At 42.1% G+C, this 26,982-nt stretch overlaps 1 protein-coding gene across 5 annotated transcripts in view; it reads left to right on the top strand.

The window, feature by feature from the left end:
- INVS (inversin) overlaps positions 1-26,982 on the top strand; it is a 201,747-nt gene that overhangs the window by 122,202 nt on the left and 52,563 nt on the right. For all 5 annotated transcript variants that reach the window (XM_043508523.1, XM_038388551.2, XM_043508525.1 and 2 more), the window contains 4 exons: positions 413-593; positions 7,539-7,648; positions 16,768-16,939; positions 25,650-25,805. In XM_043508523.1, coding sequence (XP_043364458.1) covers positions 413-593; positions 7,539-7,648; positions 16,768-16,939; positions 25,650-25,805 — 619 coding nt within the window. The remainder of the gene's footprint in view (positions 1-412; positions 594-7,538; positions 7,649-16,767; positions 16,940-25,649; positions 25,806-26,982) is intronic.

The raw sequence follows: 26,982 nt of genomic DNA, 5'->3' as shown, positions 1-26,982 counted from the left end.
TGGAGCTGTGGGACTATCTACACAGCTTTTTAAACCTGGAAAAAGTGATCTAATTATGTGAGGAGATCTAATTATGGTTTCCATAAATACTTGAGTCAGTCCTTTAAGGAACTGTGTATGGATCTGTTCACACTACATAACCAGGGCAAACCCATTGGTGTGAACTGAAGATGAAATACTGCAACAGAAGCTTGGGATAGATATCAAAAACATGAGCCAAAAATATTTGACAGTAACTGCAGATTTAGTATAGGTAATAGATTATAAAACTATCTAGTTCCTACTGTACGGATTAGTGACACTTCATCTCTTGCCTATCGTGAGGCATTTTCCACTATCCATTAAGGGTATATAATGTTTCTTTCAAACTCATATAACATATTTTTATGTTTCTGATGTCTTTGTTAAACAGGATGCTGCTCCCACAGAATCTTTATTGAACTGGCAGGACTATGAAGGACGAACCCCCCTTCATTTTGCAGTTGCTGATGGGAATGTGGCAGTGGTTGATGTCCTGACCTCTTATGATGGCTGCAATGTGACATCTTATGACAACCTCTTTCGAACTCCTCTTCACTGGGCAGCTTTACTGGGTGAATTGAATAGCACTGAATGCAAAACTTACTTAGGGCAATTGTCAGTTTTTTATCCTGTCTCCTGTTACTATTAAATTCTTGCTGGCACTATGCTAACTAATCTTTGTAGAATAATTATGATAGGCTATCTGACTAATTGGGAAGCAAATTCCAGAGACTGAGGTCCTCCACTGAAAATGTCCTATACCATCAGACCATGCATTCAAATCTAAGAGCAGTTACTGAGAGCATATTAGCTATTCTCAATTAAAATGGGATGCATAGGTGGAGAGGCAGTTTCTCAGGCCTCAAACCAACCAGGACTTTAAAGAACAATATCAACAATTTGAATTACATCCTAATGCTTAGGGGGAGCCATTGCACTGTTTGGATCACTTGTGTTTTATGCTTCCTATAGCTAACACAACTGAGCAAGTGGGCCACCTCGTTCCGCACCAGCTGTTCCTTCAGAATGATCTTCCAGGGTAACTTCTCATTGAGTCCATTAGAATAATCCCATCTGGAGGTACCTAGAGACTCAGCCCAGAGGAACAGAGACAAGCAGCTGCAGCAGGTACAGCTACACCATGAGTGGTCAGTCAGAGGAAGATGAGGCCCAAATGAAGTCACTCATCAGAATCAGATCCAGAACTATTTTTAAGGGAGAGCCCCCACTACCACCACCTTTGGAGGCTCCCAGAGCTTTGTGGCTTGGGGAATAAAGAAACTCCTAGGATGATCCACTCAGCAGGAGCAGAGACAAGCACCCGGAGTAGGGACTTTCAGACACTGATGATGTCATCAGTAACTACTTTTTAGAGTTTTTACTCTGGACGCTGTTTTCCTTCACTGATTAGCTGCTTGCTCCAATGCCTTCTCACCCCTCCCAGTCTCTTTACTTCAGCATCAATTCACTTTCTTTCCATGCTCCTCCTCTTTCCCTCTCTTTTCTTAGCCCCTCCCTTCAGTGTCCCCTCTCCCTCTTTCCATGTAGCTAATCCCAATTCCAGCAAAAACCCCACACTCAAAAAAAAAAAAAAGGTGGAACTAACAAGATGTTTGCAAACCGTCATGTTTTTCACTCTGCATGTATGTTATATTCCTTCCCTCAATCCATTTTTTGTCTTGTCTGTTATACTGTAAGCTTTTCAGGACAGAAACCATTTCTTATTCTGTGTTTGTACAGTTCTTAGCACACTGGGGCCCAGATCCCTACTGGTCTCCTTAAGCACTAGTACAGTACCAAGGAGAGATAATTACACAGATAACTGTGAAAAAAACACATCAGAGAGAGTTGTTTGTAACCATCATGTGAAATAAATAAGCATGACCTTTCTGGCAACCAAAGCAAGGAGTAATAAGGGATCCAGAAGATCCCCTAAATGGTGAACCTCGTTGACAAAAGATGCGCACGCCCCTGCAATCATAAGCTCTAGCATTGTGGAGGAAGGATGTTCTATTGGTTAGGGGCACTAGCCTGGTACTTGGCAAATCTGGGTTCCTGTATATCCAGCTTCATGTAAGACCTTGGACAAATCACTTAGTTCTCTGTGCTTAAGTTGTCCATCTGTGAAATGGGGCTAATAATGCTTTCCTATTTCACGGACAGGTGATATTAAAGATTGTAAGTCAGTCAGAGACTATAGTAATGGGAGTCAGATAATTACCTTAGATAAATCTAGATGCTACCTCCAGTCATCCAGAGATTTGTGTGGATTGAACTTCAGTTCACCTTCTTCTAAATTTCTGTCTTAATCAGGAATTTCCAAAGACATCACAGCTCCCAGGTTGGATAAGAACATAAGAATGGCCACACTGGATCAGACCAAAGGTCCAACTAGCCCAGTATCCTGTCATCCAACAGTGTCCAGTGCCAGATGCTTCAGAGGGAATGAACAGAACAGGCAATCCTCAAGTGATTCATCCCCTGTTGCCCATTCCCAGCTTCTGGCAACCAGAGGCTAGAGACACTTCAGAGCATGGTTTTGGATGAGAGAGACAGAACTGTATGTTATCTGTATAATGCCCCCCAAGCAGACCCACAAAAGCATTGAATTGGACGGGTGACTGACTAGGACCCAGAAGAGCACTGTACAAGAGAGCCCTTGAAAGAGATGAGCAGTTACCAAACACCACCCTCCTGGATCTTTAAGAGGAAGGAACAGAATCACTGAAGTGCCAGCCACTACTGCTATGGTCTGTGGTTGCGTTAACAGAACCTCTTGATCAGAGATATCTAAAAGCATCAGCGTGGACACCTAACATTTGTCCATCACTAAGACTAAATCATTAGCCAAATGAAATCAGTGCAATCTGTGTACTATATTATGGCTGAAAAGTTGGTTGAGAGGGATGACAGATGTCCATGGACTCCAGAGGATACTGGTGTTGCCTGGCCAGCATATTTTAATAACCTTACAGCAAAAAGGCGGGTTAGAAACAAGTAATAGTTATAAAGTTTGTCACCATCAAGAGGCTGTGTCTTGAGCAACAAGACAACAAGTTGGGCATAACAACCTCTCATTTACAAGAAGTTGGAACCCTACCCTCCTGTAGAGGCATTAAGGATCTCAAAGAACAGTAGAACCAATAGGCCAGATCTTTAACAGGTTTAAACCTGCTCTATTGAAGTCAATGGAATTATGCCAGTTTACACCAGCTGAGGATATAATCATTCATATTACTGATTGTATATAATTTTAGAGCTGGCTCTTCTCTCCTCACAAAGGTTTTTCAAAGCTTAATAAATAACTTTGCACTTCTCCTGAAATTGCAAAATGTTACATATGTGATAAGTAGTATGATGAAAACTTTAGCATGAAAAGGAACTAATTTGTTTTGATTCCAGAACTTGTGAGTAGCAGCAGTGCTCAGTAGATGAATATCAAGTTCTCTGAAACTGTAGGTATACTAAATGGCTTTATTTGTGAACGAGTGCAGCAACCAGAAGAAACACTGATGTCCCTGCTATTACTGACTTTTTTCCATTTACATATCCAATCTGAATCTCTGTAAGGCCAATTCTACACTACAAAATTTTGTCAGCATAGCTATTCAGTGAGGAGTGTGAAAAAACACACCTATCAGCTGATGTAGCTTTGCCAGCAAAACCCCAGTATAGACACAGACAAGGTCACAGACAAGGTCAACTTCCACACTGCTGTCCTGGGCAACACAGCATGGGGAAGAGGTGAGCAGCCCTCCGTGGTGAAAGAACAGATTAAGGACTATTTAGAAAAGCTGGACATGCACAAGTCCATGGGTCCAGATCAAATGCATCCAAGGGTGCTGAGGGAATTGGCTGATGTGATTGCAGAGCTATTGGCCATTATCTTTGAAAACTTGTAGTGATAGGGGGAGGTCCCAGCCGATTGGAAAAAGGCAAATATAGTTCCCATCTTTAAAAAAGGAAAGGAAGAGAACCCGGGGAACTACAGACCAGTCAGCCTCCCCTCAGTCCCTGGAAAAATCATGGAGCACGTCCTCAAGGAAAAGATTTTGAAGCACTTGGAGGAGAGGAAGGTAATCAGGACCAGTCAACATGGATTCACCAAGGGCAAGTCATGCCTGACCAACCTGATTGCCTTCTATGATGAGATAACTGGCTCTGTGGGTATGGGGAAAGCGGTGGACATGATATATCTTGACTTTAGCAAAGCTTTTCATACAATCTCCTACAGTATTCTTGCCAGCAAGTTTAAAAAATATGGATTGGATGAATGGACTATTAGATGGAGAGAAAGCTGGCTAGATTGTAAGGCTCAATGGGTAGTGATCAACGGTTCGATGTCTAGTTGGCAGCTGGTATCAAGCGGAGTGCCCCAGGGGTCGGTCCTGGGGCTGGTTTTGTTCAATATCTTTCTTAATGACCTGGATGATGGGATAGATTGCACCCTCAGCAAGTTTGCGGATGATACTAAGATGGGGGGAGAAGTAGGTACACTGGAGGGTAGGGATAGGGTCCAGAGTGACCTGGACAAATTGGAGGATTGGGCCAAAAGAAATCTGATGTGGTTCCACAAGGACAAGGGCAGAGTCCCGCACTGAGGATGGAAGAATCCCATGCACCGCTACAGGCTGGGACCGACTGGCTAAGTGGCAGTTCTGCAGAAAAGGACCTGGGGATTAAAGTGGATGAGAAGCTGGATATGAGTCAGCAGTATGCCCTGGTTGCCAGGAAGGCTAATGGCATATTGGGCTGCATTAGTAGGAGCATTTCCAGCAGATTGTGGGAAGTGATTATTCCCCTCTATTCGGCACTGGTGAGGCCACTTCTGGAGTATTGTGTCCAGTTTTGGGGCCCCCACTGCAGAAAGGATGTGGACAAATTGGAGAGAGTCCAGCGGAGGACAACGAAAATGATCAGGGAGCTAGGGCACATGACTTACGAGGAGAGGCTGGGGGAACAGGGCTTGTTTAGTCTGCAGAAGAGAAGGGGGATTTGATAGTAGGGTGACCAGATGCTAAATCCAAAATATCGGGACCACCGCAGGGGGAGCGCCTTTTCAATTGTTACACTCACCCAGCACGTTCAACGGTGGGAAATAAATCTTGCCGACGAAGAAAGAAGTGCCTGCCGACGAAGTGCCATCGAAGACCCGGACGTGCCGGTGACTGTAACAATTGAAAAGGCGCTCCCCATGCCTGTCACCGCTGCCTAAGCAACAAAAAAAAAAAAAAAAGCTGCGCCCGAAAAAAAGTATTGGGACAAACTGCTCAATATCGGGATAGTCCCGATTTTATCGGGACATCTGGTCACCCTATTCGATAGCAGCCTTCAACTACCTGAAGGGGGGTTCCAAGGAGGATGGAACTTGGCTGTTCTCAGTGGTGGCAGATGACAGAACAAGGAGCGATGCTCTCAAGTTGCAGTGGGGAAGGTCTAGATTGGATATTAGGAAACACTATTTCACTAGAAAGGTGGTGAATCACTGGAATGGGTTACCTAGGGATGCAATCTCCTTCCTTAAAGGTTTTTAAGGTCCGGCTTGACAAAGCCCTGGCTGGGATGATTTAGTTGGTGTTGGTCCTGCTTTGAGTAGGGGGTTGGACTAGATGACCTCCTGAGGTCTCTTCCAACCCTAATCTTCTATGATTCTATTATTCTTCTAAGGCAAGAGAAGAGTGATTCTGTAAGCACAGCCAATGTTATATTCAGGGTAGTGGTATTAACATGCCGGTAGAAAAAATCCTTCTGTCATCTTATGCTGTATCTGCTGTTACATGGAGTTCCATCCACACATTCATGAGATATTAAGCTCTAATACAGGACTCCTTAGCTGATGCATCCTTTGGCTCAGCGGTCCTTCAAATGACTCTGCAAGCTGCATCCTCGCACTCTACTTGAGTATTGCTTGTCATTCATCTGCAGTGCAATGCACATAAGGACCAGCACTCAAAGAAGAAGAGAAGGTTAATTATCTTATAGTAACTGGAGGTTCTTTGAAATGTGTACACCATCTGTATGCCACTACTCGTCCTCCTTCCCCTCTGCTTCAGATCATTCCTGGATTTACAGTAGAGAAGGAATTGGAGAGGTGATCGGACTGCTCCACCCTTTATACTGGGGTGGCCAACCTGAGCCTGAGAAGGAGCCAAAATTTACCAACGTATATTGCTGAAGAGCCACAGTAATACGTCATCAGTTCCCCCCCATCAGCCCCATCCCCTAGCACTTCCCGCTCGCCAGCAGCCCCACCAGTCAGCGCCTCCCATCTGCTGCAATCAGCTGTTTTGCATGCTCAGGAGGCTCTGGGGGGATTGGGGGAGGAGTGAGCGCATAGTAGACTCGGGGGAAAGGGGCAGGGGCCTTGGGGGAAGGTATGGAGTGGGGGCAGGGCCTGGGGCAGAGATGGCGGTTGAGCAGTGAGCACCACCCAGCACATTGGAAAGTTAGCATCTGTAGCTCCAGCCCCGGAGCCAATGCCTATGCAAGGAGCCGCATATTAACCTCTAAAGAGCCGCATGCAGCTCTGGAGCCACAGGTTGGCCATCCCTGCTTTATACCCTTGGCTCAAGGCAGAACAAGAGCAAGGGCACACGCACAGACCAACAGACACTTGTTGCAAGAATTCTCCAACTCCAGGCACATAAAGTGCATGTGCACCCACAGTGGAATACAAATAGGGACGACACATCTTAAATAACCTCCAGTATCTGTAAGGTAAGTAACTTTCTCACGCAGAATTCATTTAATGAGTTGGAACATAGAGTTGAAATAATGGCTGTGTTTGGGGAAACTGGAGTTTTGGGGGAAGAAATTAGAATGCTTACAAGAAGTTTTTCAAATGATTGCAAGAAATAATATCCAGAGGCCAAATCCTGAGGTTTTTAGTTGTTTTTCATGTTGTTCTCAGTCAGATTACCATGATCTTCAATGAGAATTCTGCTTGAATAAAAATTGAATAAGGACCAGGCTTGATGCCTACAACACACTGTACCTTGAAATGAAATTGCTGGTTTAAGCAACATGAGCAACCAAAAGCACATCATCCCAGACCACGGCTCACTTTGCTGCCTTGAGCTGACCACTGGGTCAAATTCAAGGTTTTGGTTGTAATTTCCAAAGGCTTGTATGGAAGTATCCATCTCACTTATTACAGTATAGTAGACTGTTGTTTAACAAAGTACTATTGATGGTGTAGTAATAAATTATAATAGCCTTTTGTCTTTTACTATAGATTCTAAATGGCCTTTTCCACAGTTTCATTTCCCCAGTCCATCATGGTTCCCTCATGGCCTGCAAAAGATGAGGGTAGAAGGAACAGTGAAACTAGAGCACCATTGGCAAAAACAGCATGCCAAGTTGGACAATTGCAACATAAAGCTCATGTGAAATCTTATGATTTTATTTGAATGTCCCAGCATTTATTAATGTTTCTTAAGTAGGAAAGAAGACTTCAGAGCAAAGCATCTAGTGAGCTGCATAGGTTATTCATATGTTAATTTTTGCTCTTTTGTCAGGCCATGCACAGATTGTCCATCTCCTGTTAGAAAGAAATAAGTTTGGAACAATCCCATCTGATAGCCAAGGGGCAACACCCTTACATTATGCAGCACAGAGCAACTTTGCTGTAAGTATGGTATATCTGAAACATAAAGCAAAGTATTTTAAAATATAACATAGATTATACAAATTATTGTCTGATAATAATTATCATGTATCAAGCGGAGTGCCCCAGGGGTCAATCCTGGGGCTGGTTTTGTTCAACATCTTTCTTAATGACCTGGATGATGGGATAGATTGCACCCTCAGCAAGTTCGCGGATGATACTAAGCTGGGGGGAGAAGTAGGTACACTGGAGGGTAGGGATAGGGTCCAGAGTGACCTAGACAAATTGGAGGATTGGGCCAAAAGAAATCTGATGTGGTTCCACAAGGACAAGGGCAGAGTCCCGCACTGAGGATGGAAGAATCCCATGCACCGCTACAGGCTGGGACCGACTGGCTAAGTGGCAGTTCTGCAGAAAAGGACCTGGGGATTAAAGTGGATGAGAAGCTGGATATGAGTCAGCAGTATGCCCTGGTTGCCAGGAAGGCTAATGGCATATTGGGCTGCATTAGTAGGAGCATTTCCAGCAGATTGAGGGAAGTGATTATTCCCCTCTATTCGGCACTGGTGAGGCCACTTCTGGAGTATTGTGTCCAGTTTTGGGGCCCCCACTGCAGAAAGGATGTGGACAAATTGGAGAGAGTCCAGCGGAGGGCAACAAAAATGATCAGGGAGCTAGGGCACGTGACTTACGAGGAGAGGCTGGGGGAACAGGGCTTGTTTAGTCTGCAGAAGAGAAGAGTGAGGGGGGGATTTGATAGCCGCCTTCAACTACTTGAAGGGGGTTCCAAAGAGGATGGAACTCAGCTGTTCTTAATAGTGGCAGATGACAGAACAAGGAGCAATGCTCTCAAGTTGCAGTGAGAGAGGTCTAGGTTGGATATTAGGAAACCCTATTTCACTAGGAAGGTGGTGAAGCACTGGAATGGGTTACCTAGGGAGATGGTGGAATCTCCATCCTTAGAGGTTTTTAAGGCCTGGCTTGACAAAGCCCTGGCTGGGATGATTTAGTTGGTGTTGGTCCTGCTTTGAGTAGGGGGTTGGACTAGATGACCTCCTGAGGTCTCTTCCAACTCTAATCTTCTATGTGTCTATGAAATAGGATATCCCTGAGAACAGATTTCTAATGGTTTGTAGAGTAATCTGTATCCAGATGTGTTCACAAGTTTTATAGTTTTCCTGTATTGTGTATTATATAGATGATAGATTTCAAAATGTTAATATCAAAAATATATATTAAAAATTGTATATTGATTTTGAAACTTTTTCAAACATGAATACAATAGTCTATATCATAGCATCCTGGTAACTGCATGTAATAATAAAGATCGAGGTGCTAAAGGAGCGTTCAAGGACGATAAGGCTATTACAGAGAAGCTAAATGAATTCTTTGCATTGGTCTTCACTGCAGAGGATGTGCGGGAGATTTCCACTCTTTTTAGGTGATATATCTGAAGAACTGTCCCAGTTTGAGGTTGCATTAGAGGAGGTTTTGGAACAAATTGATAAATTTAAACAGCAATAAGTCACCAGGACCAGATGGTATTCACCCAAGAATTTTGAAGGAACTCAAATATGAAATTTCAGAACTGCTAACTGTGATATGTAAGCTATCACTTAAATCAGCTTCTGTACCAGATTACTCAAGAATAGCTAATGTTACGCCAATTTTTTAAAAAGGATCCAGAGGCGACTCTGTCAATTACAGGCCAGAAAGCCTAACTTCAGTACCAGACAAACTGGTTGAAACTGTAGTAAAGAACAGAATTGTTAAACATATAAATGAACACAGTGTGTTGGGGAAGAGACAACATGGCTTTTGTAAAGGGAAATCATGCCTCACCAGTCTTTGGTGAGTGTCAACAAACATGTGGATAAGGGTGATCAAGTGGATGAATAAAGTAAGCAGTCATGGCATAAGAGAGAAGATCCTCTTATACATCAGTAACTGGTTAAAAAACAAGAAACAAAGGATAGAATAAATTGTCAATTTTCAGAATGCAGAGCGGTAAATATCCATTGGTGTGTACTTGGATCAGTACCATTCAACATATTCATACATGATCTGGAAAAAGAGGTAAACCATGAGGTGGCAAAATTAGCAGATGATACAAAATTACTCAAGATAGTTAAATCCAGAGTAGACTGAGAAAAGTTAAAAAGGGTCTCACAAAACTGGGTGACTGGGCAACAAAATGGCAGATGAAATTCAAAGTTGACAAATGCAACATATAATGCACGTTGAGAAAACATAATCCCAACTATACATACAAAATGATGGGTCTAAATTAGCTGTTACCACTCAAGAAAGGTTTCAGAGTAGCAGCCATGTTAGTCTGTATTCGCAAAAAGAAAAGGAGTACTTGTGGCACCTTAGAGACTAACAAATCTATTTGAGCATAAGCTTTCGTGATCTACTTGGCATCACTGTGGATAGTTCTCTGAAAACATCCATTCAATTTGCAGTGGCAGTCAAAAAAGCTAACATAATGTTAGGAACCACTAGGAAAGGTATGATAGGGTATAATGAAAAGTATAATATGATAAAAATATCAGAATGTCACTATTTAAATCCGTGGTATGTCCACACCTTGCATACTTGAGTTCGGGTCGCCTCATCTCAAAAAAGATACATTAGGATTGGAAAAGGTACAAAGAAAAGCAACAAAAATGATTAGGGTATGGAGAGATTAAAGAGACTGGGACTTTACATCTTAGAAAAGAAACGACTAAGGGAGGTTATGATGGAGATCTAAAAAATCATGAATGACGTAGAGAAAGTAAATAAGGAAGTGTTATTTACCCTTTCATGTAACTCAAGAGCCAGGGGTCACTCAATTAAATGAAGCAGGTTTAAAACAAACAAAAGAAAGTACTACTTCACAAAACCCACTGTCAACTTGTGGAACTCATTGCCAGGGGATGTTGTGAAGGCCAAAATTATAAATGGGTTCACAAAAGAACTAGATATTAGCCAAGATGATCAAGAATGTAACCCCATGTCCTAAGCCTCTAAGTGCTAGGAGTGGAGAACAAGGGATGAATCACTCGATAACTGCCCTATTCTGTTCATTCCCTCTGAAGCATCTGGCACTGGGCACTATCAGGGACAGACTACCGGGCTAGATGGACCATTGGTCTGGTGCAGTATAGCCATTCTTATGTTCTTAGAGGAATGACTCTCGAGCCTCATTCAGGGATGCATACATTCAACACCCTGTTCACTACCAGCTTGCCCCTGCTCTGTGGTGACACTAAGGCCTGGTCTACAGTACACGGTTAGTTCTGAATTAGCTGAGTTAATTCGAAATAAAACTGACTCTGTCCACATGACCAAACCGTTTTTTCCGATTTAAAGGGCTCTTTAATCCGATTTCTGTACTCCACCTTGGCAAGTGGAGTAGCGCTAAAATTGAGATTGCAGTTCCAGGTTACAGGTACTGTGAATGCAATTCAACGTTATTGGTCTCCGGGAGCTATCCCAGAATGCTCCCTTGTGACCGCTCTGGACAACACTCTCAACTCCGATGCACTAGCCAGGTAGGCGGTAAAAGCCCCGGGAACTTTTGAATTTCATTTCCTGTTTGGTCACCATCAGCACAGTCCACCATCACAAGAGATCACGCAGTCCCGGATTTGCAGATGAGCTCCAGCATGGTCTCAACGGGAGGTACTGGATCTCATCGCATGTTGGGGAGATGAATCTGTCATGGCAGAACTACGTTCCAAAAAAAGAAACGCAAATATGTATGCTAAAGTCTCCAGGGACTACTCCAGGGACACAGAGCAGTGTCGTACAAAAATCAAGGGGCTCAGGCAAATATACCAAAAAGCCAGGGAGGCGAATGGGCACTCTGGGTCACAGCCCCATACATGCCGCTTCTACCGTGAGCTGCATGTAATTATGGGGTGTGACGCCACCATTACCCCACCACTGTCTGTGGACACCTGCAAGGGGGGAGTTGCACGGAGCTAGGAGGATGAGTTATTGGAGGACGAAGAGGAGGAGGAGAAGGAGGACAGTGCACAGGCGGCAAGTGGGGAACTATTCTTAACGCTGGACCCAATAGCCTCCCCCCACTCCCAATGCAGGCTCCTGGACCATGACCCTGAGAAGGCACTTCTGGTGAGTGAGAGCCTGATTGGATCCGGGGGGTGAGGAGAAACCCAGCCGCGCTGGGCTGTTCGCGTTTAGTTTAAAAGGCTCATCCCTGCTCAGAGCCTCATCGGAGCCACACGGTATGTGTGTGTGAGACGGGGGGGGGGGGGGTGAAGCGATCATACCAGAGAACCTGCAGGCCCTCCTTTTATATGGCAAACCCACCAGGCATTGCTTGCTATGGGAAAGGGGGCCTGGCAGTTTGAAAGCATTGAAATGAATGTGGAAGAAGCAGAACCCTGCATGCCCCTAGGGCTTACCATGGCTGCCTGCAAGCTGAATTCTATTGCCCAGCCGCGTGTGATGGCTTACTCACACCAAAGTGGCAGACACTTCAATATAACAGGCAAAATGCGACCTTGTACAGAAAGAACATATCCTGTGTACGATGAATTGCCTGTTTCACTGAGAAAGTGTCCCCTTTGTTCTCTAAAATGTATCTTTTAAAATACTATCCTCCCTTTTTCTCCTCCCGCAGGTGCAAATGTTTCAACGCTGCCCCTATCTACTCTGTCCCAGAGTCTGGTCCAGATTAGAAGGCGGGAAAAACAAACTCGGGACGACATGTTTGGTGAGCTCATGCAGTCCTCCCGCACTGATAGGGACTAGCTGAATGCATGGACGCAAACAATTGCAGAGTCCCTTAAAGCGTTAAGTGAACACTAAGAGAGGAGGGACACATGCGATAAGAGCAGGCAGGATGCTATGGTCAAGCTCATGGGGGAACAAACTGACTTGCTCCGCTGTATGGTGGATCTAATGCAGGAAAGGCAGCAAGACCACAGACTGCCGCTGCAGCACCTGTATAACCGCCCTCCCTCCCCACCAAGTTCCATAGCCTCCTCACCCAGACACCCAAAAACACGGGGGAGGCTACGTGGACCCACACACTCAACCCCAGAGGATTGCACAAGCAGTAGAAAGCTTGCACGTCTGAAATTTTTATTTGGTTTCTGGACTTGTCCCTCCCCCAGTACCCTCCCTCACTCGGTCTACCTTCTGATTTCTCTCAATGTGTTGTGCAACAAATAATAAAGAACGGTTTTTAAACGATTGTGATTTTATTTCCTTTCATATATATAGGGGTTGGGTAACTTCAAGAGAAGCAAACACAACTGTCACAGTGTACCCTGGCCAGTCATGAAACTGGCTTTCAAAGCTTCCCTGATGCGCAGTAAGCCCTGCTGCACTCTTCTAATTGCCCTGTTGTCTGGCTGTGCGAAATTGGCCGCCAGGCAAGTTGCCTCAACCTCCCACCCTTCCATAAATGTCTCCCCCTTACTCTCACAGATATTGTGGAGCACACAACACGCAGCAATTACAATTGGAATATTGGTTGTGCTGAGATCTAACCAAGTCAGTAAACTGCACCAGCGTGCTTTCAAATGTCCAAAAGCACATTCTACAACCATTCTGCACTTGCTCAGCCTATAGTTGAACTGCTCCTTACTACTGTCCAGGGTGCCTGTGTACGGCTTCATGAGCCATGGCATTAAGGGGTAGGCTGGGTCCCTGAGGATAACTATAGGCATTTCAACATCCCCAGCAGTAATTTTCTGGTCTGGGAAGTAAGTCCCTTCCTGCAACTGTTCAAACAGACCAGAGTTCCAGAAGATGCAAGTGTCATGCACCTTTCCCGGCTATCCCACATTGATGTCGGTGAAACGTCCCTTGTGATCCACCAGTGCTTGCAGCACCATGGAAAAGTACCCCTTGCAGTTTACGTACTGGCCGCCCTGGTGTTCTGGTGCCAAGATAAGGGTATGGGTTCCGTCTATTGCCCCCCTGCAGTTAGGGAACCCCAGCGCATTAAAGCCATCCACAATGGTCTTCACATTTTCCAAAGTCATTACCCTTGATAGCAGCTGGTCAATGATTACGTTGGCTACTTGCAGCACAGCAGCCCCCACAGAATATTTGCCCACTCCAAGCTGATTCCCGACTGTCTGGTAGGTGTCGGGCATTGCAAGCTTCCGCAGGGCTATAGCCAGTCACTTCTCAACTGTAAGGGCTGCTCTCATTTTGGTATCTTTGTGCTTCAGGGCAGGGGACAGCAAGTCACAAAGTTCCATGAAAGTGGCCCTACGGATACGAAAGTTTCGCAGCCACTGGGAATCATCCCATACCTGCAACACTATGCGGTCCCACCAGTCTGTGCTTGTTTCCCAGGCCCAGAATCGGCGTTCCAAGGCATGAACCTGGCCCAACGCCACCATGATCTCCCAATTATGACATACCATGCTTCTAGGAACGTCTGTGTCCATGTCCTCATCGCTATTGTAATCGCGCTGTCATCGCTTCCTCGCCCGTTTTTGCAGTTACTGCACATACTGCTGGATAATGCACGAGGTATTTACAATGGTCAAAACTGCAGTGGAGATCTGAGCGGGCTCCATGCTTGCCGTGCTATGGTGCCTGCACTGGTAAACTTGGGAAAAGGGTGCGAAACATAGGAGAACAGAGTGGCAGCGGAAGAGGAGCTGTTCGGTTCATGATAGCCGAAAAAAAGCGGGAAATGTTCGTCTTCTGGAGCTTTCACAGAGGCAGGAGCCCAGGACAGACAACATGGAGAAGCTCGGTATTGCGGCAAGAGCAGGAGAGCAGAGTGGCAGCAGAAGCTGTGCTGCTCGGTTCATGATGGCCAAGCAGAGTTGGCAGCGGAAGTGGTCAATGAGGAAGAGAAAGAGTAGATACTTATAGAGATTACATAGAAAGACGAGAGGAAATGCAAGGTGGATTCATAGTCCCAGGAGAGAAGCGGTGCACCGTACTGCACCGTCTGCTGAAAGCATGATGGCGTCTCCACGCCAAAAAGTTGTGAAATGATTGTCTGCCATAGCTTTCACGGTGGGAGGAGCGACTGACGACACACACCCAGAAACACTCACGAGAATGTTTTTGCCCCATCATGCACTGAGAGTTTAACCCAGAATTCCAATGGGCGGCGGGGACTGCGAGAACTGTGGGATAGTTACCCATAAGTGCACCACCTGACATTCGATGCTAGCCTCGGTTCTATGGACTCACTCTGTCAAATTCACATGCTTTAGTGAGGAAACACAAGACCAAATGTATAAAATCACTTCCAAAAATTCGAATAGAACAATTTCTAAATAATTTCGTACTGTAGACGTACCCTAAGATGATTTACCTTTAGCAAGCACAGTTCCCTTTCAGAAAGGATCTCTCTTGCTATTGGTGTTATCTGTACAGACAACCAGGTTCAAGCTGCCCATCTCATCTTCTACCTAAGCTACAAACCCTCCCTTCAGAAGACAGCTCCATTAGCTCCTTCCCAGTTTCAGGAGCTACTGGAATACATTAGGTTGAACTCAAAAAGTAGCTTATTCACTGTGCAGCGAGCTCAGGAAATCAAGATGAACTCACCAGTATAGATCCATTCCTGACTGTCCTGAGCTTGGCACACTTTGCATTCAATGAATTTACCAAACTTTCTCAAGTTATTTCCACAGAGGTACCTTTTAACATTTATTTTTTTCCTTAACTTCCCTCTCCCAAGCTGATGCTTTGAAAGAAACCTTACTGCCCCTTCCTTTACTATAGACGTTAACTACAGAACCAGCATCAGGTTAAATGAGTGGGTTTATTTGAAAGTAGGCCTTGTTGTTTCTGCAAGTTAGATTCATAAATTCATAGAATTTAAGATCAGAAGAGACTATTCAACTATGTAGTCTGACCCTCAGTCTATTCAATTTCTCCCAGTTATTCCAATATTGAGCTGATCCACGTATGTTTGACCTAGGGCTACTCTACACTAGAAGCGCTACATCGGCGCAGCTACACCGATGCAGCTGTGCCGCTATAGTGCATATGGTGAAGACGTTTTATGCCAACAGGAGAGAGCTCTCCCATCAGTATAATAAATCCACCTCCGCCAGAGGTGGTAGCTACATTGGCTGGAGGAAGTCGATCGATCACATAGCGCTGTCCATACCGACGCTTAGGTTGGTGTAACTTGCATCACTCAGGTAGTGGCTTATTCACACCCTGAGCAATGTAAGTTATACTGAAGTAAATGGTAGTGTAGACCTGGCCATAGGAACAATATAACTTGCTGGCTTTCGGCTGGTGGGGTCCTGTGAGCTCAGAGCACGTGTCCTAGCCTAGAGAGCTGGGAAGGGTGATTCTTCTGTGTTTTGGACTGTTTTGTTTCTTTTTCTTATAATTTGCTATTTTAGAAACTGTAATGGAATTAGTGATGCTGGGAGGTGGATTAGAGAGGTGTTATGTCATTAACAGCTTAAAACCAAAGCATCACCTGAGGAAGAGGTGGAGGAGTTTTTTTCTTTGATTTAAATAGAAAGTCTAGTGTGTTGATTACACAATGGAAGCCTGGGCTAAGCTGTAATGACTTTTCTCATCTTTCTGATTTATTATATTTTAGTAATTTAATAATCTGATTATTTCATTGACTATTAGAAATAGTGGTTTTGTCTCTAAAGATGTTACGTGTCATACAGTGAAACTGGTATAGGATCACTTAGTGGTCTTTGAAAAATGAAATTCTATTCATGTGAAGTAATATCCAAATTTGAAAAAAAGAGGATTTTTTTTCTTGCATTGTTCTGCTGTTTGTCAAGATTGTTATTTCTAGTAATGTTTTCCCATCATTTCCCTCACAGTGATTGTAAGTTACAGAAAAGTAAGAAGTGAATCAGAATAAGACCAGTGTATTCATAACTTGTGACATAGCCATGGGTGTTATAAACAAGAAATAGGCATAGTAACAGAATAACACAATGATCAGGTTTGAGAATTCTCCAACACAATACAAGTGATGATATTACAAGCCAGAAATGTTATTATGAGACATATTGTATATAACCTTAGAAAGGAAAAATGAAGCCTTGTTTTGCTTCTTAAGCAAAAACTGCTAAGCAAAACAATAGTTTCTTCTGTCATTACAGACTCTTTTTATGTTAATTTCAATGGCATTCTTACTCAGTGAAGTTTTTCTGCAGGAAACAGTTGAAGTATTTTTGAAACATCCCTCAGTGAAAGATGACTCAGATCTTGAGGGAAGAACATCCTTTATGTGGGCAGCTGGGAAAGGCAGTGATGATGTCATCAGGATTATGCTGAGTTTAAAATTGGACATTGATATCAATATGGCAGATAAATATGCTGGCACAGGTAAGGCTTGCTTTACAGTAAAGAGCTATTCGACGCTTGCATTTGGTTAAAAAAACCTGCTGGAAGCAGTCATTAGTCATTTTATACACTTAAGTAAAATCCTACAAACAGTTATGCATGGGCGTAACTTGGCACATTAGCAGTCCCAGGGTCTTCAGTATGGGGAGAGAACAACCATTTTTTGTGCAGATTAGAGCAGCTCTTCCGTCTGAGAACCAACTGAGAAAAAGGAGAATATTACACAATGCAAATATTAAATAAACATTAATATTAGACGGGAGATGGTTTCTCTCAAGCAATTAAAATTAATCGTGATTAATTGCGTGATTAAAAAATTAATGTTAAACACTGCACTGTTAAACAATAATAGAATACCATTTATTTAAATAATTTTGGATATTTTCTGCATTTTCAAATATATTGATTTCAGCTACAACACAGAATACAAAGTGTACAGTGTTCACTTTATATTTATTTTTGATTACAAATATTTGCACTGCAAAAAACAAGAAAAATAATATTTCTCAATTCATCTAATACAAGTACTATAGTGCAATCTCTTTATCATGAAAGTTAAACTTACAAGTGTAGTATTATGTACAAAAAAAAACTGCATTCAAAAATAAAACAATGTAAAACTTTGGAGCCTATAAGTCCACTCAGTGCTACTTCTTGTTCAGCCAATAGCTAAGCCAAACAAAAAGAAAAGGAGGACTTGTGGCACCTTGGAGACTGACAAATTTATTTGAGCATAAGCTTTCGTGAACTACAGCTTATTTCATCGGATGCATTCAGTGGAAAATACAGTGGGGAGATTTATATACATAGAGAACATGAAACAATGGGTGTTACTCTACACACTGTAACCAGAGTGATCACTTAAAGTGAGCTATTACCAGCAGGAGAGTGGGGGGAGGGGAACCTTTTGTAGTGATAATCAAGGTGGGCCACCCATTGTTTCATGTTCTCTATGTATATAAATCTCCCCACTGTATTTTCCACTGAATGCATCCGATGAAGTGAGCTGTAGTTCACGAAAGCTTATGCTCAAATAAATTTGTTAGTCTCTAAGTGCCACAAGTACTCCTTTTCTTTTTGCGAATACAGACTAACACAGCTGCTACTCTGAAATAAGCCAAACAAGTTTGTTTACATTTGCAGGACATAATGCTGCCCGCTTCTGGTTTACAATATCACCTGAAAATGAGAACAGGCAATCGCATGGCACCATTGTAGTCGGCATTGCAAGATATTTATGTGCCAGCTGCACTAAAGATTCATATGTCCTTTCTTGCTTCAGCCACCGTTCCAAAGGACATGCATTATGCTGATAACAGGTTTTGCTCGATAATCATCCAAAGAAGTACAGGCCAAAGCATGTTCATTTTCATCGTCTGAGTCAGTTGCCACAAGCAGAAAGGTTGATTTTCTTTTTTGGTGGTTCGGGTTCTGTAATTTCCACATAAGAGTGCTGCTCTTTTAAGACTCTGAAAGCATGCTCTACACCTCATCCCTCTCAGACTTTTGGAAGGCACTTCAGATTCTAAAACCTTTGGTTGAGTGCTGTAGCTATCTTTAGAAATCTCACATTGGTACCTTTTTTGTGTTTTCTCAAATCTGCAGTGAAGCGTTCTTAAAAAGAACAACATGTGCTGGGTCATCATCCAAGACTACTGTAACATGAAATATATGGCAAAATGCGGGTTAAACAGAGTAGGAGACATACAATTCTTCCCCAAGAAGTTCAGTCACAAATTTAATTAATGCATTATTTTTTTAACAAGCATTATCAGCATAGAAGCATGAAGTCCTCTGGAATGGTGGCCGAAGCATGAAGGGGCATACGAATGTTTAGCATAACTGGCATGTAAATACCTTGCAACACTGGCTACAAAAGTGCCATGCGAATGCCTGTTTTCACTTTCAGGTGACATTGGAAATAAAAAGTGGACAGCATTATCTCCCGTAAATGTAAACAAACTTATTTGTCTTAGTGATTGTCTGAACAAGAAGTAGGACTGAGGGGACTTGAAGGCTCTAAAGTTTTACATTGTTTTGTTTTTGAGAGCAGTTATGTAACTAAAAAAATCTACATTTGTAAGTTGCTCTTTCATAACAAAGAGATGGTACTACAGCACTTGTGTGAGGTGAATTGAAAAATACTATTTCATTTGTTTGCCATTTTTTCAGTGCAAATATTTGTAATAAAAAATATTAAGTGAGCACTGTCAACTTTATATACTGTGTTGTAATTGAAATCAATATATTTAAAAATGTAGGAAAACATCCAAAATATTTAATACATTTCAATTGGTATTCTATTATTTAACAGTGTGATTAAAACTGCGATTAATTGTGATTAATTTTTTTAATCACAATTACGTTTTTGAGTTAATCCCTGAGTTAACTACGATTAATCAACAACCCTACTAAAAATAGAAACATTTCAGCTTGAATATAGATAAACATTTCTCAATAGCTGAAGAAAACTTGTAGGTAATATAATAAACTACCCAATGAAGTAGTTGAGTCATCAGCACAAAAATCATAAATAAGATTCATATAATATTAGTAGGATTAATGTACTATACATTGTGCCAATGCAAGAGGTTAAATGTGGTAACCCAACAGGTCTTTTACATCCTATTATCTAGTCAATGCAAAAAGCTTAATGAAATTAGCACAGTGGTTCAGAATTAAATCACACGAAAGTCATGAAGTTCAAAATTATGGTTCTCATAGCAACTGAATTCAATCTCATTCAATAGAAAAAGTCATACAATTTTGTAACAATAATATGCTGCTATTATATTTATACGGCACTTTTCATCTCAAAGGATTCCAAAGTGCTTTACAAACTATCCACACATAAACACAGATGTACCAGTGACATGTAGGAGATAGTGGGGTGACAGCCAGTCAGACAATCTGTGCATAGCAGAATATGAGGGGAGAGGAATTTTGGACCTGGACCTTGTGGCAGATTGCTCCTCTTAAGCAGAGGACTATGATATTTTTAATACTCATGCTGAACTCACAGAACTTTGTTATTTAAAGATGTCTTGGAAAAGAGAAAAATGGGTTTATGTCTGAAAACTTTTCGTTGGAGGAGGGGTTTGGTTATGATTTTTTGGTTGATTGGCTTTCAGGGTTTGTTCGGATTATTTTCCCCCCATCTTATCTATTATTGTTGTTGGAAGGACTTCTTGGGTGATTTAGAGGTGTATATTAACATGTTCTATTAGTTACTGTGTGGGGAATTGAATTCCCAAGAGAGCTTTTTTCCCTTGTATTTACATTGGATCAGTGTTAACAGAGTGTTCGAGTAAAAATATTTCTTTCCTTCTTGGTTGATCACATTCCATTTCCTTAATACTTCACCAGTCAATACATAGAGTCAGAATCGAGAACTCCTGAATTTCTATATAGAAAACCTCTTTTTAAAAACCTTTCAGGGCTTGTCTTCACTGCAGAGTTAATTCAAGTTATAACTTGAATGTTTCCCCTATCTTGAGTCCTATACCCTTAACTTAAGTTGGAGGGTCCATCATCAGATGTAAGCAAAGCTTGAAATAGCTCATCAGCTGCTAGCACAATCTCTCTGTGCTATTAATATAGTCACTGTGCAGTAATCCAATCACTCTGTGTAGCTCAAGTGTTATTTCATAACATGGCCACTCGCCGTCAAGCTAATTTGAGAATAGTTAATTTAAGGGTAGGTCACTGCAGAATTAACTCAAGTTAAGACAGTCTCAGGCCCTCATGTATGACATGTCTTCACTGCAAAGTTCACTCGGGCTCTTCCTTGGGTGATTGCCCCTAATCTGGCTCTTGTCTATACACAAAACCCTCTCACCCAAGTGTGGTGATACTTTGCACCCAGGCTAGCTGTCCTGTCCTGGGGTATAATAGGCTAAAGCCCAGGTGTTGCATTCACTCAGATTGGTATTCCACCCACTCTGCAGTGAGGACCCAGGCTAAACCACTGAAGTGCTGATAATCCTTCCATGTCTTCCAACAAGTCCCCATCTGTGCCAAAAGAAATTCTTCCACAGTTGACTGAAAAAGAATCAGAACGGCTCAGCTTAAAGCAGCGCTAATAAGCATGGGATATACCCCCCAGAAGTCCTAAAGCTTCATACAAGTGAGCACAGCAGTGTGAATGCATTCGAGTGTGGCTGTATAGTGTGGCCACTCATACTCAGGTGAGGCTAACTTGAGTGATCAGTCTTGGTTAACTCTGCAGCAAAGATATACCCCAAGAAGGAAAAAAAAAAGGCATAAACCTAATTAACCTTAAATCGAATGACTTTGTCTTTACAAGCTACATCCATTACCACTTTATTCTTGGTGCAGTCTCTTATCAATCTCAGCTATAACTACTGCCACCTGAAATGTCTTTTAAACCACACACTATGTTTCAGACTTTAAAAGTGTAGTAATCCCATGCAGTCACCACAGTTATTAAAGCTCCACACATCAACAAGGCTTTCTACAGCTTACAGAACAGACAGAGCACAGCATCTCAATTGTTGGGTTTGTGCAGGGGTTCCCAAACTTGGTTCGCAGCTTGTTCAGGGTAAGTCCAGGTAAACAAAGCGTCTCGCGGCTTGCCGGGGGCTTACCCTGAAAAAGCCGCGAACCAAGTTTGGGAACCCCTGGTTTTGTGGGTTTACAGTCCTTTCTGTCTCACATAATACATTGCAGTAATGTGTGACCATTTTCTAACCTTCATGTTTTGGTGAGGAATTTTTAATCCAAAAAAATAAAAAAATGAAAGTTCCCCAAAACAACCCATTAATGCAAAGCTACAGGTGAGTCTCACACATTAAAAGTCAAGAAGTTCAAAATTATGCCACTGTTCCCTCCTTGTCCCCAAGCAGTCTGAATTTGGCCATATTGAATGTATATGTTTTAGCATAAGAATTTCCATATTCAGTTCATCTGGCCTCCAGTTAACAGAAGATCACTCAGATATACCACCCTGAAATCACTCCCTTGTCCCAGACTTATCTTTTCAGAAGACTGTATGTTTCCCATGGTTTGAGGGAAAGTAAGGTTGTAGTAGAATATAGTGCACAAGCCTAAGGAGACTGGGATATAGTTGCTGTGGGGATCACAAGTTTGAATTTTCTCACTTTTGTGCGTGTGTTGGGTAAAGCTCAGCTATAACATCGCATTAATGTAGTTTTTTTGCATGTACTTACAAAGAGCAAAATCTCCATTCAGACCAAAGCTTTGGTAGAACATCAAGACGTTCCTTATTGTGCAGGAAAATGACACCAAGGAAAAGGAATTTCACTGTTCTCAGGGATCAGCACTGCTGGAGCATTGCAGGGGCAGCTTTATAGCTCTGCCGTCACCGACTGTGTACAATCGTGAGGGATCTGACTGTCGGTGGAACAAAGGTTCTATTGTGACCAGCTGGCTGAAGAATCTCTTCAGTCACCGTGACTCCATCACAGAAAATTTTGCTTACAAGAAATTATTGAGCACAGAGTGGGAAACAAGATGCCTGCGTCAGAATGAGTGATGGAGGGGAAGAACCAGGCCAGGCTGACACAGCAGCTCTTTTACTATTGTATTTTTGCATACACCCCATCTGTTATCTGATTGAGTAGCTTACTGCCTTCAGTTTCAGTGCAATACAGAAAACAGAGTCTAGAGTTTACTGTGGGGTCAGAACATGTAATCAAGACCCATCCAAATCTGCTAAGCAGCAGGGACTTACTTCATTCTTGTCAAATTTCCATGTCTATCCAGCCACCCACCCAAATTGCTAGTGGAGCTTTCAGTGATTTTGGCTTCTTTTCACTAATGTAACTGAAGCTTCCGTACATAATTAATGATTTTCCCCCCATGATAGCCCCAACAATTAAACATTTGTGTATTTTTTTAAAAATTGACTGTACAGTGTACATGTTCTGTGATAAAATGTGGATCACGGTTACTATGCACACATGATTTCAGTTATTAAGGCTACACACGTTAGGGTTTGTTTTACTGACTATGTAGATGCTCTGTGAAGTAGATTGCAGCTTTTAGAGCCACAGCTGCGTAAGTGGGTGTACAGGGGCACTGTATCAGCATTAGTTCACGTAGGCACTCAGCCTGTGGCAAACAGAGGCAGGCACAATGCCTCAGTATGCTGGAGGAACTCATACAAGAGTGGCCATTGATACATCTTGTAGCATAGTGCTGCAAACAGTACCTCCCAGCAGTAGTCCTTGTAGTGCGTCTTGTGTTTGAGACAGCACTAAACCTCTCCTTCACTAGCATTCAAGGAATGCAAGGTATAGGTTTCTAGCTACTCTTTGCACAGGAGCACAAAGGGTCGATAAGGACTCTATGTGTCCTCCACCTCCTACCCCTGACACACCAGCTCAGGAATGATCACTATCTGGCACTATGTATATTAAACCTGCGAATATTAGAGACACCTGGATATTTTTTAAAGCACCTAGTTTTACTCTCTGAACAAATTAAATTTAAATAAGTACAACTCACATACTGATCAAAAGATCACTTGTAAGGGAAGCATTTGGTTCAATCTACTGTAACTGGCATTTATAAATGTGTATATTGATATATTCATTCTAAATTACTCAGAATTTGTGTCATCAGAAAAGTAATTTGTAGGAAAAAGATGTACTAAAAGTATACTTTTGAGACTGATTTTCTGCATGGTTCAACTTACTGTTTGGATTGTTTAGAATCATAGAACCATAAGGTTAGAAGGGATCGCAAGGGTCATCTAGTCTAACCTTCTGCCAAGATGCAGGATTTGTTGTGTTTAAACCATCCAAGACAGATGGAGATCCAGTCTCTTTTTGAAAACCTCCAGTGAAGGAGCTTCCACGACTTCCCCTAGGCAGTTTGTTCTATTCTCCTACTGTTCTTACAGTTAGGAGGTTTTTAATATGTATTTACCACTCCAAAGCACGTAAAATCAATATTTCAAGCAAATCTCCAAAACATTTGCCCTCCATTTCAACAAATCTGTTGAAATCTCATCACTCTTTGTGGCTTGATTTTCCATGAAGAACCATCTGGGTTAGCTGAACTTGTATTTTGACAAAGTTCAGTTGATAGCTCCAGTGGGATGAGGTTATGGATGATAGAAACATCATGTGCAACCAAGCAACATCTTACCATCCTCCTGCCATCTCAGGCCCTGCTGAAGGATTTGTGCTGTAATCTTTGAGCTGAGCCAGAGTGAGGTGGATGGTGCATAGATTCAGGGGTAAGAAAATGGGAAATGTGAAAGGATAGGAGTCTGCAGAGCCAATCCCATGCGACTTTCATGCAGAAGGATTTCCTTGGTCTCTGGGGCAAGTGGGAACATGCCATCGAGACTGAATCGCCCCCCCCGATTCCCAAGCCCTTCACTGGTCCCTTTTGCTGCCTGCTGTGCCCCATAGAAGATGGGAACATATGGCCTTTTATTAGCTAAGCATAGTCCTAAAAGAAAATCTTTGTTAACAAAAGGTTAGACTCTAGCTTACACTCATGTGCAAAATGAGAGCAGGATATAAAGGGTACCTTAGCATGACCTATGTAAGGTCAGGCAAAACTGCAGTCCCTGCAGTCAAGGGAGCACAGGAACTACTCCCATATTACTCCCTCCAGAGGGAAGGAGCAGAGAGCCATGAATCTGGTCTGTCACGATTGTCTTGTGAGGAGTATGCTGCATCTCTTTAAAGAATCAATTTGGTTGCTCCACCTGCCACTGAGGCAAAATGTGTCTTGCTTGCACTGCTTTTGCTCTCTCCTAACATGGGATTGTGCCAAAATGGCATGATCTAGCAAAAGAGTTAAGTTTGAAAATGAGTTTCCACGGAGCCCCAAAAAACAACACTACATTTACTTTACAAATATCTACAGTGTTAACAAACATCAAACGTTAGGAAATCCAGATATTCCCTTACTGCCATATAAAGAAACCATCCTTCATCACTTACTATCACCCTACTTGAGTCACACTACCCACCCAGCCTTAACTTTCCCCCTACAATTTGCAAAACTACATGCAAGGTCAGGTCAAGGAAAAAAGAAAATACTGGAATGCTTTCAGCTGCCTCCTCCTTTCTGTACCACAAGAATTTTCACTACACCTCTAATGCAGTATTTACTGCTACAGGAGCCAGTTGCAGCTGGTTTCTGCACTTTCCACTCCCTTTTCCTCAGAACAGAGATCCAGTGGCAGCACATCTCCTAGATCTTTTGCGGAAAAACATTTCTCTCATGTTAGTGTGAAATGAGACCATTTTATTTGATGTCAGGAAAATCTCAGAGAAATAAATGAGGGGTTTGTTTCTTTTTGTTGCAGTAGCAATAGGCAGTGCTGTCTGGAGTGGAGTGATTCAGTAATAGGAGTAATAAAAGAGGAGGCAATAGCTTCATATAGTGTATACAGAGGCTACTGTCCTTCTATCAATTCAGTATAAGCCAGTTGAACTTCTGGTGAGGTTTGAATTTGTGTTTGCATGAGTAAAGAATATGTAACAAAGCTGCCACCTTTTTATATCATGCATTATGTTGTGTTGTTTGCGTGGCAAGAGAGAAGTAGTGATTGGCTGTCACTTGTTTTATTTTGAGCTGTTCACAGTTTTGTGATTGAATGGCAGTTCTCTTTACCAAAATTATTGAAATGAATCATTATTTTTGACAGTTCTAATTGTCATTGTCTAATTTCTAACTATTCTTTCAGCATTACATGCTGCTGCCCTCTCCGGCCATGTCTGCACTGTGAAATTGCTCTTAGAACATAATGCACAGGTAGATGCAACTGATGTAATGAAGCATACTCCACTTTTCCGAGCCTGCGAGATGGGACACAAAGAAGTGATACAGACCCTCATTAAAGGTCAGCTGTCACAAATTTACAAATCCATTCACAGAGTTAAAATGCTCTTGTAGGTAGATTGTAAAATAAATGGCATTGCTGGACAAAAAGAAGAGCCCAAAATTAGTCCAATAGGGAAAGATTTATGTATAGTACATTTCATAGAACAGTAAGTAGTAAAAGCAAATGATTTGCATTGAGAGAAGACAGAAAAACTAAACATATACCCAAAAGCAGGCTTTGCCTCTATCCACTCTCCCCATGAGTCTCTTCCAGAACCCTTTAATCTCCTAAAACCTCACATAGGATTTTTTTCTCTTTCCTATAAATGAGATCAATTTAAATTTTGTTTACCATTGGTGAGAATGGGTTCAGTAGCCATCTTTGAACATTTAAATGGTTTACCTGTTTCAAATACAGCTATTCTTCAACTTTTTTGATATCATCACTTTAATGTGTTTTTCCTGTGACTTTTTATTATAAACAAAGTTTTATTGTTTAGACAATGTTAGAAATAATAGAAACCACAAAAGAAAATAGTAATATTACACAGATATAGGCATATCATCTTAGCTACCAGCATTTGTAGAAGCATCACGTTTGGTCTACACTCATATTTTCTCTTTGGCTTTTGTGGAAGCAATGAGTTGGTAGACATAAGGTGATCAGGGGCTGACTGAATCATATGAATCATTATAGTTATATTATTTATAGGAACAGGTTTTTTTTGGTTTGATTAGGGCCAATGATTGGTATATTTTGTGGCTTTTTTGTGGTTTTGTACTGTATTTTTTAACTGTTGTAAGAGCACCTTGGGGAAAGCAAACTAAACAAATGAATTTGATTTGGGTAGAAGAATTTTACATGCTTGAGTAAAGAAAAAGGAAATAACTGCAAAAGCTCATAATGTGGTGAGGCTAGCGGTAACATTTTGAAAAGCATCTAAGTTCAATTTTCAAACATGACTTTGGCATTTAGAAGCCTATATCTCATTTCAAGTCAAAAGGACTCAAGCGCCTAACAGCAAGATTTTCAAAGGTATTTGGACACCTAAAGTTGTAGATGGGCACCTAATGGGATTTTCAAAAATACCTGAACAAGTTGGATGCCTAACTTCCATTGAAACTCCTAAGTGCCCAAGTCACTTTTGAAAATTGTACTTGGGATTTTAAGTCACTTAGGTGCTTTTGAAAATGAA

This window comes from Dermochelys coriacea, chromosome 2 (assembly GCF_009764565.3).
Source record: "Dermochelys coriacea isolate rDerCor1 chromosome 2, rDerCor1.pri.v4, whole genome shotgun sequence".
NCBI classification, from domain to species: Eukaryota; Metazoa; Chordata; order Testudines; family Dermochelyidae; genus Dermochelys; species Dermochelys coriacea.
Note: the sequence above shows the minus strand (reverse complement) of the source record. Positions and strands in the feature narration are given on the sequence as shown.